The 18,119-nt window shown below is 52.2% G+C and overlaps 1 protein-coding gene and 1 pseudogene across 1 annotated transcript; both read left to right on the top strand.

Annotated features, from left to right (window-relative positions):
- The first annotated feature begins 5,259 nt into the window (after positions 1–5,259).
- LOC119358852 lies at positions 5,260–7,969 on the top strand. The gene is made up of 4 exons (XM_037625258.1): positions 5,260–5,360; positions 6,352–6,748; positions 6,878–7,169; positions 7,932–7,969. The coding sequence occupies exons 1-4, from the start codon at positions 5,260–5,262 to the stop codon at positions 7,967–7,969; spliced, it is 828 nt and encodes a 275-aa protein (XP_037481155.1).
- Positions 7,970–9,597: 1,628 nt separating this feature from the next.
- LOC119359962 lies at positions 9,598–9,736 on the top strand (annotated as a pseudogene).
- Positions 9,737–18,119: the final 8,383 nt, after the last annotated feature.

Genomic DNA, 18,119 nt, shown 5'->3' with positions numbered 1-18,119 from the left:
CATGGCTCTGCGCGGTGACCATCCCATCTCGCCGGCGACCGAGGAGCGGTGACCACGGGAGATGCTGCAACTGGGGGCGACGGGGTGCTACCACGGCGACACCTACCTCGCATGCATCGGAGCTCTGCCTACCTCGCCGGACCCGGCCACGCCGGAGCTGCAACCAGCCATAGCAGACTACACCCCCACGGCGATTTTTTTGCTGAAACCGGTTGTAGCGAATTCAATCGCCGGTGGTAGCAAAAATCTACTACGGTTGCAGCAAAACGCAGCTGAGATAAGAAGTTTGAAGCTTTTTTCAATGCGTTTGTAACTTTTATAACTGTCGGTTGCAACTTTTCGTTTTTCGTCCATGGCTTCGTTTTCACTGTTGAAACTTTTTTTATAGTCGGATGAAGCTTTTTTCATCGCTAGATGAAGCTTTTTCTGTCACCGGTTGTAACTTTTCGTCCATGGCTTCGTTTCCACGGTTGAAACTTTTTTTATAGTCTGATGAAGCTTTTTTCATCGCTAGATGAAGCTTTTTCTGTCACTGGTTGAAACTTTTTTCGTAGCCGGTTGAAGCTTTTCCTATCGCTAGTTGTAGCCTTTTTCGTCGTAGTTTGTAGCACTGGGCATCTTCCTGGGCGCTCGATTTTTTTTTGTTCGCAAGCGGGGGATGAGCGCCGGCGAGCACACCGATGAGCATGCTGGTGAGCTCCGGTCGTCGCCACCGGAGCTGCAACGGTGGCCATGGAAGCTACAACCGCATGGATGGGCTATTGCATGGGGCGAAGCCGGTGAAGAGGATGGTCACCGAGGACTAGGACAGGGGCGACCGGCGACCAGGGCGGCCGGAAAAGACGGCCGACGAGGACGGCGACTAGGGACGAGGAGGGCAGGCGAGGGAGGAGCGGCGACGAGGGGGAACGCGGGCGGCCGGCGAGATGGGGTTTGCGAGAGGAAGACGACGCTCGTTACGCGCTCGGGAGAGGAAGACGACGACCTGGTTGGATAAAGATCCAACTGTTCGGGACGGGCCGATCTAACGGATAGGGTGCGACCGGCCGAAACGTTCGGCCGGCGCACCGGCGCCTGAATTTCTTGGCCACGTCCTCACCCATTACCACACCCGCATTAACCTCGCCTGCCATAAACCAGTCCGTTCCTTGCTGGCTTGCTCCAATCTCCACCCCCTACTCCCGAATCACTAACATCGCCAATCCCCTCGCCGGCCTGCATCTCTCCTCCATGAACCTGCCTCCCGCCTGTGGGCTGTGGCTGTGTGATTCACCGGCCAGTGCGCCGTCCCATCTGGTAGCTGCACCCGGCACCGTTCTACTTCCGACGCACCACACCGCCAAGCTCCTAATCCACCACGCCTCCCTCTGTTCGTTCTGTCGCAGCCACCCACACGTTTAAATCTCAACCGGAGAGATGTCGCCGAGCAGTGAAGAAAGGGCTGTGCAGCCACCCAGGTTTTCGTGGGAGTTTGTCAGTGCCTTCGTTGCTTCACGGAGACTGAGAGGAAGCAGAGATGAGAATGGAGTCGTTGGATGGGGCAGGAGGACATGCAGAGATGAAGCATCCTGTACTATCTTCTGAAGCCAGGAAGCATATGTAGTCTAGTGTTGATGCAGGAATTGACACAGAAAATTGTATAAATTTGATTTCTAGTGTTGTTTGCAGTTTAAGTAACATGATTTTTGTTTCTACATAAATTTTTACTGGATCAGAGCAATCTCTTAGAAGCAATTTCTCTAGAGTAATGTGCTTCAGTTACATTTTTGTTTTGCTTCATACAACTTGATTTCATGCTTCAATGACATTTCCTCACTGTTTTTCGTTAATGACTTAAGCGTGTCGTTTCGAGTCGCACCCTCCGTGGACAGTGTTTAGCACTGCCAGCTTGTAAGGAAGCACATGAGTTAGCAGAGTGAAGCAAATACTCCCTCCGTTCCAAAATTACTCGTCGTGGTTTTAGTTCAACTCGTCGTGGTTTTAGTTCAAATTGAGTAATTTGGAACTTTGAACTAAAACCACGACAAGTAATTTGGAACGGAGGGAGTATGTATTATGGAGGAAACATGTGATATGCGAATATGGTGCACTATGATATTGACGACCATATGAAGCAAATATTTAGGTGGTTCAAAACATATGTAAACCAATGAACCATGTTAATTTTCAGTGATTTTCAGTCGACAATGAAAGTATTTTTTTTTATTGCGGGAAGACAATCAAAGCATTCAATCGGCAAGGAAGCAAACTTCCTAATCGACGGAAACATAACTTTGTTGTATTGGGAATGTACTGTTATAGATGAAGCAAATTTCGTAATGGACGGAAACATAGCTCTGGTGCACTGGAGATGTACTGTTACAATGCAGGCTCCTTAGAAATAATATTTATGGTGTCAAAATAAGTATTGTCACGTTGGAAGCAAATATTGGTTGGATGCAAACCTCTCTTCGTAAGGAAAGTAAATTGCATGGTGCGGAAGCTTATTTGCTTCCTCAAATCAAGGTTTAGTTTGCTCAAATCACGGGATGCCTGGTCTTTCGTTTCCTCAAATCAGGCAGGTAACCAACATTTCTAGCGCGTCTTCAGTACCACAATCGGACGCTCGGCCAGCTTCAGATCCTACGGCAAGGGAGTAGTCTGAGGATATCTTTAGTGACTTTGTTGCTGGATGTCATGCCTTCGGCTTCGGGTGACTAGGATGCTCGCTTTTTCATCGGGGCCTAGACTTCTCCACAACAGAGTAGCTCATGTATTAGCAAGTATGGACATTCCATGACTATGTATGAGGTGTTAAGCGTAGAACATGTAACCCTTGATGTACAAGTGTTAGTGGCGAGTGAGTCAGCTTCGTCCACAGAGTAATGCAATCGGGTGGATTCGTTTAAAAAAAAAAGCTAGTTCTCAAGGTTTAATAGGCCAGGGAAGTTTGGTGCACTCACCACATGAAGCATTTGGATACACAACAACTCGACAATCACTTATGTTCATGCATTTGCTAGTTTCCATGCTCATGCATCCCATGTATATATTATTTGTGTTTGCAGTAAAATAATATGAGCTCACATAAATCCGAGGCACGGTCTCTCTACCTGAACTTTTCGCACATCGACATTCCGACAATGCTTCGGGAGAAGAAGAACCATACACATGTGTTGAATTTAGCTAAACTATTTTGAAGAGCCTAAGTGAGTCACCCATCCTGAAATCCCAAGATTGTTAGGAACCTCTTCGGGCTTGTAATGCGAGGATACGGGGGAACAATTTGTCCAGCGTGCTCCCATATGGCGTGTGACGCGCTGGCGAACATGCCAGCGCGCACCACTCCGTGCGTCCCTAGTGGGCCAGCCCATGAGCGGGGCTAAACGCCCCGGTTTTTTTAGTACATTTTTATTATTATTTTTGCTTTTCGTTTTTCTTCAAAATAATTCGTAATTTAGAAAATTTGAAAAATTCAAAAAGTGAATTTTGTAAAACAATGTTCGTAATTTCAAAATAATGAACATTTTTTGAACTTTAATGATTTTTTTATTTTGATGAACAAATTTATATGAGCATTTTTTAATAATGATGTACATTTTAAAAAATTTCATGAACAAAATTTGAATATGACAAACATTTTTTAAACTTGATGAACAAATTTTGTATTCAAGAATATTTTTTTGAAAAAACGGATGAACAACTTTTGAATTTTATAAACAAATTTTGAAATCGACGATTTTTTTTGAATTTGATGAACAATTTTTGAAATTGATGGACAAATTTCGAATTTGATAAGCATTTTTTTAATACGATGAGCAAATTTTGAATATTGATGAACATCTTTTCAATTTGATGAACAAAAAAGGAATTTTATGAACACTTTTTGAATCGTTAAGCATTGTTACACATTGACGAACATTTTCTGAATTTGATAAAAAATGCTCACAAATTTGGAAAGAAAATAAAAAAGGAAAAAGGAAAGAGAAAAGCAAAAAAGAAAAGAGAAAGAAAAGGAAAAAAGAAAAAGAAAAGGAAAAAATAAAAAGAAAAAGAGATCTAACGCAAAAATGACAAGAAAATAAATAAAATATGGGCCGGCACATACGAACGTCCAGCGTGCCATGGGTGCGCGCCAGGTCGCTCGGCGGCGCCATATAGGAACCCGAGAAATCACTAATTAAGGAGTACTCGTTATAAAGATCACTCCCACCTTCCAAGTTGCGACAAGTGGCACGTTATACGCCATTTGTCGTAACTTGGGAGTTTTCTTTTTTCTCGTAGATCCATTTATTCAAAACAATTTATATTTTAAACCGTGCGTCTAAATTTTGAACCGTTTTCATCGTTGGATTCCTCGCGTCGAGATCTTCAAAACTAAATCCCATGTTGATAGGTTTTCATGAAAAAAATTGAACAAAAAAACCGACCCGGGAGCACGGGTTTTTTCCCTTTCTAAAAGAGGCACGCACGTGCCTCTCGTGAAAGCACAACCGTGCCTCTCGCGGAAGTAAAACCGTGCCTCTCGCAAAAGGAACACGTTTTTTTTCGTTTCCGAAAGGCACGGCCGTGACTCTCACGAAAGCACAACCATGCCTCTAGCGGAAGCAAAATCGTGCCTCTCGCGGAGGGAAAAAACAGAAAATGCGTTTTTTTTCGTTTCCGAAAGGCACGGCCGTGAATCTCACGAAAGCACAACCATGCCTTTTACAGAAGCAAAACCGTGACTCTTGTGAAAGGAAAAAATGCATTTTTTCAAGCAAAAAAAATTGAATTTTTTTTACCCTCTAAGGAAGACCAATAGAAAACCGAAACGTCGAAAAAACCCAAAGAAAAAACCGTTTAAAAGGCCGAAAACGCGTGCGGAAAAATAAAAATATAAAATCTGAAAGAAGTGGCAAATGGCTGAGAGCGTGTCAAGTGGCGCTTATCATTGCGAGGCTTCTGAAGGAGTGCTCGTTAATTAGTTGCTCCCAGGAACCCGCATTTGTCCAGTCCTCGCATGAGAATAACGCAGAGCGGGAGAGAAGGAAGGAAGCGGCTCGCGCGCAGGCCTGTGCAGGAAGAGGATACGGCCCGCAAGCTGGGTAGTGTGGGCTGGGCAGAGGACACGGCCCGCAAGCCCGCACCTGCCGCGCCTTGAAATACATCGTCTTTGGCGCCCAACGCAACCGCCTCAACCAACAGCTTTTCTCCCCGGAGTCCCAAGAAACCAAGAACCCCTTGCCCTCTCTCCACCGCTCAGCGCCCACCGCCTCAGCTCTCCGGCGCCGGCGACCGATGGACCTGTTCCACGACGGGCACCACGTGCGGCTGCGGAACCTCGTGCAGCGCACCTACCTCCACGCCGCCGACGACGGGGTGGGCGTCACGCTCCGCGAGCCCCGCGCGTCAGCCTGGACACGGTCCGGTCCGGTCCGGTCCCGGTCCGAGCCGGCGTTTGGACCGGCCGCCGGCGGTCCGGACCGGACCGGACCGAGCTTGCCAGCGGTCTGTATTTTCAGGACCGGACCGAAGTGATGCCAGCTCGGTCAAGCTTTTCCGGCTCGTTGGGACCGAGCCAACTTGTCCTTTCAGCTTCTGTTTAGTGCCTATTTAGCTGCAGGTCTGGTCTTAGTTACACATAAAGAGCGCCATGTTCACCACGGAGAGTAGCAGCAGCAACACGTAGTAGTAGTCGAGGTGCGAGTCGTTCAGGTTGTCACCGATCCAGCTCTTGCCGGCGCTCGCCCTGGTAGCCCGGTCGACAAACGTCACAAGCAGGCTGTTGAGGAAGTTTCCGACGCCGAGCCCGCTCGTGTAGAAGGTGGTTCCCATGCTCTGCATCCCCTCCGGCTACTGCCCGAGCTGCCCGCGAGGCGGCGCAGCACGTCGGGGTCGCCGAGCTGCATGAGGCTGCTGGCGATATCGGCGCAAAAATGGAATCGCGAGTGGACGGTGATCGCTGGAGACACGACCGGAGGGGAGGGAGACAAACACAGAAGTTGTTCCGGCGCTCGAACACCATGGACGATGAACTAGCATGGTCGAGAACTCGCGAACGGCTTCAGTGCACGCACGGCAGCGACGGCAAGCGGAAAAAAGAGGCTATGGGGCACAGGGAGGAGAGGAAGGAAGGTGAGGAGAAGCTCCTGGACATGATGGTTCACTCAGGGGACGCCGGTGGCGACGACGACGAAGCACGGCGGCGGCGGTGAATGCGCTTTCTCGGTCCGCCGAGCGGTCCCGGTCAAAGACCGGACCGGACCGAGTGCTAAGCGGGCCTAATTTCCTGGACCGGACCGGCCAATTTTGCTAGCGGGCTGGGACCGAGCGGTCCGGTCCTCCTCGGGCCACGAGCGGGCCAAAAAGCCCGCTCGCTGCGTCCACCCTGACCCGCGCGTCCATGAACGCGGCGTGGGCGGTGCACATCTACCACGGCGACGAAGGCCCGTACTTGCTCCTCCACAGCGCCGCCTACGGCCGCTACCTCGCCGCCGCGGCCAAGCCGGCACGGCTCGGCCACATAGGCCTCCGCGCGGAGCTGAGCGATTACGACCTTCCGGAGGTGGAGGCCATCATGTGGCGGGCCGTCGGGTCGGGCTTCGAGGACGACGTCGTCCTGCTCCGCCACGTCGGCGGCCGCTACCTCCGCGCCAATGGCAAGTACCTCTCCTGGAACTCCTCCGGCGTCAGCGTCGACGACGACGCCAGCCCCATGATGTACTGGGTCGTCGAGCCCATCCCCTTCAGAGAGGCGGGCATGCCTGCCATTCCTGGTCCGCTTCCGGTGAGCTCGCCATGACCCGCTTCTTGAATTGCTTTCGGCGATTGCGATTGTGTTATGAGTAGTTTCTTTCAGCTTCTTGCCAAATTAGTGCTTCCTGAGTGAGTGAGATGGTTAATTGTTCAACTGCAGACTCGCCCAAGATGCCTCTCCGCCATATTCGGTTCTCCCAGACGGCATATCCTGTTCGTGCGGGCGCTCGAGGAGGTCGACGGCTGGCGCCTGTTCTTGTTCAAGGGGAGGTCCGTGTTCCGCCTGAGGGACGACCTGGCGTTCCGCGTCGCTGCCGGCGTGGACGACCCGAACATCGCCATGTGCGTCCGAGCGGGCCGCTACGGGAGGCTGACCCCGCTCGTCGTGCCCCATGGCGGCTACGGCGACGGCGAGATCCTCGAGATTGTCGTCTTCCTGGCCGGGACCCCTGGTGAGAGCCTCTCTCCATGCCCCTACATATTTCCTAATGGTGGCAACAAGTGAAAACCGGTATTCTTTTGGGGTTTATTTTAGCTTACTGAAGCAGTTACAATCTGACAAACAGGTTACTGAAACTGTTGTGGTCTAAAAAACAGTTATTGAAATTGTCTGTTTTTTAGATTCATTTACTGAAACTGTTTTAGTCTGAAAAACAGTTAACTGAAACTGTTAGGTGTCTGCAACTGCTGCAATCTTGTACTAGTAGATAAGTAAAAGATGGCCGGTGATGATATCCGTTTGATTTAGCCCATTTTACTAGTCTTGAATAACCTGTGAACAAAATTCAGGTTCCAACAGTGGTAAATCAAATCTTGTTTCTGCACATGGCCTGTAATATTGTGATACATTCTGTTAGAACCTGGGTGTAGTCCTGTAGAAAAGTTAAAAGTAGTTGGATGAAAATAGTAGGTGCCATGTGGATTTATCATAGCTAGTTGGACATTTCTCTTCTTGATTCAGATAATTCCGTTCGACCATTCCATATGTTTGGCGCTAGTAGAAATTATGGAAGCTAAAAGGCCAACTCAATTTCGGTCATCTCATTTCACCTTTTGCAGAGAAGAAACTAATTTCTAACCTGTGAATAAAATTCAGGTAGTACCTTACAACCTTTAGTTCCTTGCACATTACATTGTTTCAGGTTGTTTCTTCTTGATCTTGTTATTGATTATTGGTCTGCCGCCTAACTCGCTCATAATTTCTGCTAATTCAGGCTACGATGCGCTGCGATACCCGGATGTCGATGCATAGTAGAGGAAGATCAGAGCGGGAGTCCTGACAGTTCACAAGTTTCGCTGCCTCGGATATGATGGCGTCAACTTTTGCCTATAGATGGATAAATACAGATTCAGAAAACTCAGCAGGTCTCGATTCAGAACTACTGAAAGTGTTGCGACCAATGGCTGAACAATTTTGTAGTGATGCTGGAATGTAGTACCTCCTCTAACATTCATGATATGATTGCCATGGCTTCATAAACAAAGCGTTTCACCGTAGGGTACTTGCAATAAGTTGATGGTCCTGCAATATTTTTGGATCGTGCATTTCACATAACTGGAAAATGCAGTAGCTTTTGCAATGAGCTGATGGTCCTTCATTCCTTTTAGAAATGAAGAATGCAGAATGCAGTGGGTTCTTCCTGTGAGCTATTGATCATGTTTTTCGTTTTGCTGTTTTCTGTGTTTTTAGAGTCCTTAACTCCTGGCCTTAAAGCAGAAAAGGCCTTATGATAGAATAGTACAAAGCTTTAAAAAATAAATAACCTGAATCCTTGCAAAATCTGTCAAACACCTAGTGCCAGATTGGCCTCGCTATTTCGAAAGACAATTTTGGACCTGTAAACAAATGGGTAAACATTGTCGGGTCATCTGAACCTAGATAATTAGGAGAAGCGAATTTTGTATCGAGCGACACATCACCAAAGCACAGTTCGGGGATTTCACTATTTGCAGGCTCATAACTTCAGTTTGCTGCTCCAACAGCATACATCTTCTCTGCTAGGCAAAATGAAAAGGAAAAAAATGCCATCAACTGCTTATATATTGTCATAACTGACACATAGTATTTTTTTCACCAGGTTTATCGTACTCATGAGTGTTAAACACATATTCATGTCACGTTGGAGTCCAGACTTGGCGCGCAAGGAGATGTCCAGGAGATAGACTAGGTTGTTAGACAAGTAGTTCAATATCTTGTAAACCTCTTATCTCTTTATCTCTTCCTCTCCAAGTTGTAATCTTCTCCAACAAACTTGTATGCGCTATTTGCCAGGGAGGTGCGCCCCTGCAGCCTATAACATGCAACGCGCCCCCTCACATCGAGGGTAAGACACTTTCGCCTATTCGCACATGGTAATCAGAGCCTCCTCTTCCAAAACCCTGGCTGCCATCTAGTGCCAAGCCATGTCTTCCTCTAGCGCCGCTCAATCCAACCTCAGCGGCCAAGTCATGGAGAAGCTCTCCCGGACGAACTACGTCCTATGGCGAACGCAAGTTACGCCGCAGCTGAGGGGAGCCGGGCTCTTCGGCTATGTCGACGGGACCATGCCGAAACCCGCCCGCCTCCTCGTCACCAAGGACAAGGAAGGCAAGGAGATGACCGAGCCCAACCCTCTCCATCCCATCTGGATGAAGGAGGATCAACAAGTGCTCGGCTACCTCCTCAACAACCTCTCCAAAGAAGTGCTGATCACGGTGACCGTGATCACCACCGCGCACGCTCTCTGGGCGGCGCTCGCAGGCATGTTTTCCTCTCAATCTCTGAGTCGTGTTAACAACATTCGCACTGCTTTGATCAATGCATAGAAGGGCAACCAATCTGTTGCCGCGTATTATGCCTCTATGCGCGGCCTGGCCGATGAACTCGCCGCGGCCGGCAAGCCCATCCAGGATGATGAACTGATCTCCTACCTACTGCACGGGCTGGACATGGACTACCAGCCCCTCGTCTCTGCCCTCGACGCCCGCGTCACGCCGGTCTCTCTCGATGAGCTGTACGCCATGCTGAGCAACTTTGATCAGCATGTTGCGCAGTTCCATAGCACCGGCAGCGGCTTCAAGTCTTCGGCAAACGCGGCCACCCGCGGGCGCGGCGGGTACTCATCCCGTCACCGTGGTCCTCCTCGACACAAGGGCAAGCAAGGTGGTGGCAGCTGCAGTAACTCCGTGTTGGGGAACGTAGTAATTTCAAAAAAATTCCTACGCACACGCAAGATCATGGTGATGCATAGCAACGAGAGGGGAGAGTGTTGTCCACGTACCCTTGTAGACCGAAAGCGGAAGCGTTATAACAACGCGGTTGATGTAGTCGTACGTCTTCACGGCCCGACCGATCAAGCACCGAAACTACGGCACCTCCGAGTTTTAGCACACGTTCAGCTCGATGACAATCCCCGGACTCCGATCCAGCAAAGTGTCGGGGAAGAGTTCCGTCAGCACGACGGCGTGGTGATGATCTTGATGTTCTACCGTCGCAGGGCTTCGCCTAAGCACCGCTACAATAATATCGAGGATTATGGTGGAGGGGGGCACCGCAAACGGCTAAGAGATCTCAAGGATCAATTGTTGTGTCTAGAGGTGCCCCCTGCCCCCGTATATAAAGGAGCAAGGGGGAGGGGCGGCCGGCCATGATGAGGCGCGCCAGGGAGGAGTCCTACTCCTACCGGGAGTAGGACTCCCTCCTTTTCCTTGTCCAAGTAGGAGAGGGGGAAGGAAGGGAGAGAGGAGAGGAAGGAAAGGGGGGCGCCGCCCCTCCCTCCTTGTCCAATTCGGACTAGGGGGAGAGGGGGCGCGCGGCCTGCCCTGGCTGCCCCTCCTCTTCTCCACTTTAGGCCCATGAGGCCCATTAACCCCCCGGGGGGTTCCGGTAACCCCCCGATACTCCGGTTTTATCTGAAACTTTCCCCGAACACTTCCGGTGTCAGAATATAGTCGTCCAATATATCAATCTTTATGTCTCGACCATTTCGAGACACTCCTCGTCATGTCCCCGATCTCATCCGGGACTCCGAACTCCTTCGGTACATCAAAACATATAAACTCATAATGAAACTGTCATCGAAACCTTAAGCGTGCGGACCCTACGGGTTCGAGAATAATGTAGACATGACCGAGACACGTCTCCGATCAATAACCAATAGCGGAACCTAGATGCTCATATTGGCTCCTACATATTCTACGAAGATCTTTATCGGTCAGACCGCATAACAACATACGTTGTTCCCTTTGTCATCGGTATGTTACTTGCCCGAGATTCGATCGTCGGTATCTCAATACCTAGTTCAATCTTGTTACCGGCAAGTCTCTTTACTCGTTCCGTAATACATCATCTCGCAACTAACTCATTAGTTGCAATGCTTGCAAGGCTTATGTGATGTGCATTACCGAGAGGGCCCAGAGATACCTCTCCGACAATCGGAGTGACAAATCCTAATCTCGAAATACGCCAACCCAACATGTACCTTTGGAGACACCTGTAGAGCTCCTTTGTAATCACCCAGTTACGTTGTGACGTTTGGTAGCACACAAAGTGTTCCTCCGGTAAACGGGAGTTGCATAATCTTATAGTCATAGGAACATGTATAAGTCATGAAGAAAGCAATAGCAACATACTAAACGATCAAGTGCTAAGCTAACGGAATGGGTCAAGTCAATCACATCATTCTCCTAATGATGTGATCCCGTTAATCAAATAACAACTCTTTGTCTATGGTTAGGAAACATAACCATCTTTGATTAACGAGCTAGTCAAGTAGAGGCATACTAGTGACACTCTGTTTGTCTAGGTATTCACACATTATGTTTCCGGTTAATACAATTCTAGCATGAATAATAAACATTTATCATGAAATAAGGAAATAAATAATAACTTTATTATTGCCTCTAGGGCATATTTCCTTCAGTCTCCCACTTGCACTAGAGTCAATAATCTAGTTCACATTGCCATGTGATTTAACACCAATAGTTTACATCATTATGTGACCAACACTCAAAGGGTTTACTAGAGTCAATAACCTAGTTCACATCTGTAACGCCCTCGATGCGGCTATAGCTCCCACGTGTCGAGGCACGACTTAGAGGCATAACCGCATTGAAAGCAATGTCACAAGTTAGGCAATCTTCACAACATCCCATGTAATATAGATAATAAAAGGGGAGATACATAGTTGGCTTACACTCGCCACGTCAATCAAAGTACATAAATAGCATTACATCAATCAAACACTCATGGCCCGACTACGGCGCCAAAATAAAAGATAACCCAACATGCGACACGGTCCCGATCACCCCAACTGGGCATCACTACTGATCATCAGAGAAAGACACGTAGTATCAGTGTGAGTCCTCGTCGAACTCCCACTTGAGCTCAAGCGCGTCATCTAGAACGGAGTCATCTGGCCCTGCATCTGGTTTGGAAGTAATCTGTGAGCCACAGGGACTCAGCAATCTCGCACCCTCACGATCAAGACTATTTAAGCTTATAGGTAAGGCAAGGTAATTAAGTGGAGCTGCAGCAAGCGACTAGCTGTCAGGGGACTGATCCACGAACACCTATGGGACCGGCGGGCCGAGTCCCTTTCGATTCGGTGAGGGCGGAGGTCATGCAAAGAGCGGATCGAGGCGAAGCACACGAGCAGTTTACCCAGGTTCGGGCCGCACGGATGCGTAAAACCCTACTCCTGCCTTGTGGTTTGTATTGATCTCTTGCTCGGGAGCGCGGAATGCTACGGTACACCCCAGCGGCTAGCCAGACCGAGCGTGAGTGTTCTCTGTACTGGTTAACTAGCTAACCCGCTAACCAGCCAACCCCCCCTACGTTGCGCATGGGCCTCCTTTTATATGCTCAAGGGGTCACCGACAGGTGGCAACGTAGACAAGGGTAAAAATGGAAAGGTGTTGCGGTAGGTACAGCTACTCGCTACAGTGTATCATACCTAACCCTGATGACAGGGGACAAGGGCATTAAATGCCCGTCTGTGTCGCCTAAATAGTGCAAAAGGGACCGTCAGGGACGCCACCGCTCGCCACGATGGCAATCTTGTCAGCGCCGCTCGCCACTGCGCACCGCTGGCTGCATAGCCTCCCGCCACGCACGCCTGGAAGGGTCCCAAAGCGACACGTTGGAGGATGTGCTGGAGCGCGGGCACAGAGTGGTGGCTTGCCGCGGCAAGCGCGTTGCCGCGGTCGTTGTCTTGTCGTGTCCGGGAGCTTATCGCTCACCGGGCCTTGCCGGGACGCGAGGTGCGCCGGGGTAAGTTCCTTGAGATGCCCTGGGTGGCCTTCCCGGCAAGCTCCTCTTGCCGGGGTCTTGTCTCCTTAAGCGCCTTGCCTTGGTTGGACTTCCCGGCAAGCTCCTCTTGCCGGGGTCTTGTCTCCTTGGCTTGGATACTTTGTTCTTGAATGGCTCCAAAAGAACCACGGAGGACCTTGGCGGTCACCCGGCAAGCCTTGCCGCGGGATGCTGCGACTGCCCGTGCATAAGTTCGGGATACTAGGGTACCCCTACTCTAGTACACCGAAGGAGCCCCCGGGCCTGGGCCATACACGGTGCCGAGCGCTGTTGGGCCAGGCCCAAAACAGGGCACGGGCACGCGCGGCCTAGGTTACGCCGTATCTCACTCCGTATCCACCGCGCCCTTCCCGAATGGCACGCGTTGAATGCGGCATCGTGGGAGAGATCGTGGGTGGTTTCTTTATTTGGAAATGTGGAACGTCCGCCCCCTCCTTCTTTATAAGCAGGGGAAACAGGGGAAGTTCGCCCATTCGCCCGTTGCTGCTTCCAATCTCAGAAATCTCCGCCGCTCCCTCGCCTTCCCAAAGCTGAGAGAGAGAGAGAGCAGCGCTCCGCCCCCCATCGCCACCAGTACCACCAACGCCGTCGACCTCCTCCACCACTTCCGCCATGGCTCCAAAAGCCGATAAGGGGAAGGTCGTGAAGTCGACCGAGGCGCAGCGGCTTGCGGCGCTGCGGAAGGAGCGGGCCGTCTTCCCCCCAAGCTTGCCGCGAAGGAGCTGAGGGAGAACTACTACCTCTTCTGGTCGACGGAGACGCACGCGCATCCGCGCACGAAGGTACTCCCCGCCGCCGCTTGGAAGAAGGCCCCAAACGGATACCCCTTCTTCGCATTGTTCTTCTACTGCGGGCTCTGCCCGCCCTTCTCTGAGTTCTTCTGTGACATCATGAATACCTACGGATTCCACCTCCTTGACTTCACCCCCAATGCCGTTCTGACCATGGCAGTTTTCGCACATCTTTGCGAAAACTTTGTCGGAGTCCATCCCAGTGTAGCTCTCTTCCGCCATTTCTTCATACCCCGAGTAGAGAGAGGGGAGCCACTATCCGGCGGAATCGCCTGGATCTCGAGGGCCGGCAAGAAAGAAACCTATCTGGAGGGAGAATTCCGCGGCAAGTGGGAGGAGTGGAGAGCAGATTGGTGCTGGATTGTCGAGGAGAACCCGCAGCCATTCACCACCCGGCGCCGAACCCCAGTAGCACGCGGCAGCGATTGGAGTGACGTGGCCCCGAAAGACGACAGGCTGAAGATTGCCGTCACCAGGATCCTACGCCTCAGGCTTGCCGGGCTTACTGTAGGCGTTGTTGCCGCAGACTTTCTTTGCCGCCGCATCGCCCCCTGCAGGAACGAGGGAGGCCCACTTGGGAGTTCAAGAATGCGGCAGACATCATGAGGCTGCGGCCGGGCCTCAACTACAACTTCACTGTCCTGGAGCTCCACGCGATGCTGCAGGAGCTGTTCAAGTATGACCCCCAACATCTCGAGGTCTTCAGGTTGCCGGGGGGCGTCGTTCCGTTGTGCAATAATTCCTCGCTCGACCGCATCCGTGCAATGATGCCGGAGTGCGACTCGCACGGAATTGTGCCAACTTGGCAGGAGCCCGTAGACGACGTCGTGCAGCAGTTCTTCGATGACTTGGTGGAAGTGCCGATCCGCTCCGACGAGAAGGATGGCCTCACCCGCGACACCACCGATGCGGAGTTTGCACTCATCGCCACTAGGCTGGAAGAGGCGGCGGCAGCCGCGGCCGCGGGCGAATTTGGATTCACCGTGGAGGAGGCAGATGCAGCAGAGGCGGCAAGCCGTGCCGAGCGAGGGGAGCCCGCCGACAAGAAGGAGCTTGCCGGGCGTGACGCCGAGCCAAGCGAGCCCGCCAAGGATACGAGCGGCTCGCTGGACATCAACTCTTCTTCCTCCTCATCTTCAGGCAGCTCGCCGCAAGCAGAGCCTCCATCCCCACCAAGAAGGCGTCTCCGCAAGGCCGGTGATGTGGTGGAGCGGCAAGCGGCTCAACAGTCGCCACGCCGCGTGACGCGCTCCATCGCGGCAACCACCGTTGTTGCGGGAGCGCCTCATGCAGCGACGGAAACTGGAGCGGAGTCTAGCTGGACCACCGCTTCAGTTCCTGCCGCTGCTCACGCCGCGCCGGCAGCCGGAGCGGGGTCGTCTCAGACCACCGCCACTGCTCCCGCCAAGCGGCCAAGGGAAGCTTCTCCTCCGCCTCCTCACACCGGGCGCGCGCTGGACTTCGACTTCTCCGTGTTCAGCTCCGACGAGGAAGAAGAAGAAGAGTAAGCTTCTCTTGTTGTACTTGCATTTCTTCAATTCTTGCTGTTTGTCTTGTTTCTCACTTGCTTTTCTCTGAACTTGTTCCTCTTTAGGACTCTGGCCCAGAGAGCAGCAAAGAGGGCCAAGGTCCCGGTGATCGTCATCGAGGACGAACCCACCGCGACGGCGGGGGGCGCGCCCGAGACAACCTTGCCGGACCCGGCAACCCTTCTCCAGAGCAGCCCCCAGCGTAAGTATATGGTTTACTTTCCGCTGCGAGGCGCGCATGGGTACTTGTCTTTGTTGATATCTGCTTGTTGATTTGTGTAGGAGCAGAGCAGCCTCACCAGGAGCCAAGGGAGAATCCCCCGACAAGGGAGAGCTCTCCGGCAAGGGAGGGTTCTCCGGCAAGGGACAGCACCAGCGGCCCCCCGACGGCGGAGACCACGACTGCAGAACCCGGCACAGGTAATCCCTTCGCTTCAAGGCTTCCCTTGGGTTCTTGTTCTTGGGTTTTTGTTGGATTTTGCTTGACTCTTCTCCCCTCTCCGGCCGTCAGACCCATCCGCCACGGAGCAGATGGAGACCGAGGTTGCTGCCGAAGGAGCAGCCGGCGCTGACGATCCCGCCGGCGCCGAGGCCGCCAAGGCTGCCGCCGCAGCAACTGGCGAGGGGTCTGGCGATCGTACTAACGGCCCTGAGGCCGCAGGAGCGCCAGGCGCTACGCCGACCGCCGACCCGTCCGCCGATGCCGCAGCGCCAAACTCCGAGGAGCCCCAGCCAGGCGTCTATTTGAAGGCCTGCGATGACGTCTTCATCAACCTCCCCTGGGCGTCAAGCTCCAGGGCGCCGGTCGAGGGAGAGATCTTCGACGGGGAAGTGCTCGCCTCCGCTGGGTTGACGGTGGTTGACACGCCAAGCAGCAGCAGCAACGAGCCTGAGGAGGAGCGGCTGCTGCGGAAGCTGGTGTCGCTCTACCGTGCGCGGCAAGCCAAGCTGGAGTCCCGCGAGGCGCTTGGCGCGAAGGCGGGAGCAGACATCAAGAAGCGCGCGGAGGAGCTCCGGGGCTTCCATCAGGAAGCTCGTCGGTCCTTGGCAGAGGAGCGGGAGCAACTCGACGAAGCGCAGAAGGCCTTCCTCCTCGAGAAGGCTGAAGTCGAAGAGCAACAGCGGCTTGCCGCTGTGAAGCTATCCGCGGAGGAGGGCGAGCTGGCGCAGCGGAAGGTTAATCTTGACGCCCACGAGGAGGAGCTTGCCGCGCGCGAGGAAAGACTTGGCAGAGCCCTCAAGCAAGCGGAGGATGCTGCCGCCGCCGCCGAGGCCGCCAAGAAGGAGTTGGAGATGAGGGTGGCGCAGCTGGAGGCCACTCTCGCCGAGAAGAGCAAAGAGCTCAGCGCCGCCAAGGACTCCAACACGGGTCTTGAGTTGAGATGACCGCTTTGACCAAGACGTTGGACAGCGCCAAGAAGCAGGAGGCGGCCTTGAGGGAGGAGATCAAGGCCGACAAGGCGCTTCTAGAGAGTGTTGCCGCCACCCAAAATGCCTTCAGGGAAACTGTGGAGCACTGGACGGAGAGTCTGGTGAATGTTGCCGCGGATATCGACAGGGAGCTGGCGCAGCTAGGGATAGCGGATCTCGGGTATCCCTCCGACGAGAGCCTCCAGCCCAGCGCCAAGCTCACCCTATTCTTCAAAGGCGTGGCGATGGCCCTCCAACGACTCCGGTAGAGGATCCCAAAGCAGCTGGCCGACGAGTCGCGCAAGATCTGCGCGGGAGCCCTTCAGAAGGTGTTGATGAAGGTGGCCTTCGCAACCCGGGCCTCCGCCTCACCAATGTCCTTAGGACCTTGCCGCCGGATGCCGATCTGGAGGAGCTCAAGGCCCTTGTCGCACCCATTATGGACAAGGTGAGCGGGATCAAGAGGATTGAGGGCGACCGCGCAGACTAGGCCGCCCGTTTCCTCCTTTTTCTTGTCGCTGTCGATCAAGTTATGAAAACGATCTATTAGAGCTGCGACAAGCTATTTTGTAATATAACTTTATTTTGGGTAGCCATTGCAATGTTATTCCTTTTACTTGACTCCTTGCTTTGTATGCTTTTACCCTACGCTTTTAGGGAACTTGCCGGCGCAGGCACCTTAGCCGCGAGCGCTGAGTGCGGGACGTCAGCAGCCTGCTGGCGGTGCCGCTGCCGACAAGAAACCGTGTCGCAACTAGTCGCAGCTCACTTAAGTTGTTGAGCGGACTTGAAACAAAGTAAGGGCGTGACAACTAGTCGCAGCTCACTTAAGTTGTTGAGCGGACTCGAAACAAAGTAAGGGCGCCACTAGCTACGAGCTGGTTCCTCCGCGCACAGGTTTTCCATACAAAGCACAGTCGTTCAAGGAAGATAACTTAAAATTTTTAAAAAATCTGACTGCTCAAACTTTGGCAACTTATCTTTTCTGTTGTTTGCTTCCCGGCAAGGCGAAATTCTTGAACGACGCCTGGTCTATACCCTTTTATTCTCCTCCCCCCCCCCCCACAAACTTGTGCGCGAGGGAACCTTCCTTTCCTTGTGAAAAAGAAAGAAGAGAAAATACAGATATGGAGCCTTATGGCTCGTTATTGCTTACCGGGGAGTAGATGCTGCACAAAGTGTCAGATCACATATGCATAATATAGAAAGCATGAAATTGACAAGATGCGCGGAGCATATTAACTTTACTTATGCACGGGGTCTGCGCCCAGCTTTGTACAAAGGATTACATGCAATAGCGGCAAGACTTGTACAAAAGGTGGTTGCCGGAACAGGTTCCGGCAACCGCGCCTTACGGGTAAAACTTACGAAGATGCTCAATGT

This window comes from Triticum dicoccoides, chromosome 2A (genome assembly GCF_002162155.2).
Source record: "Triticum dicoccoides isolate Atlit2015 ecotype Zavitan chromosome 2A, WEW_v2.0, whole genome shotgun sequence".
NCBI classification, from domain to species: domain Eukaryota; kingdom Viridiplantae; phylum Streptophyta; class Magnoliopsida; order Poales; family Poaceae; genus Triticum; species Triticum dicoccoides.
Note: the sequence above shows the minus strand (reverse complement) of the source record. Positions and strands in the feature narration are given on the sequence as shown.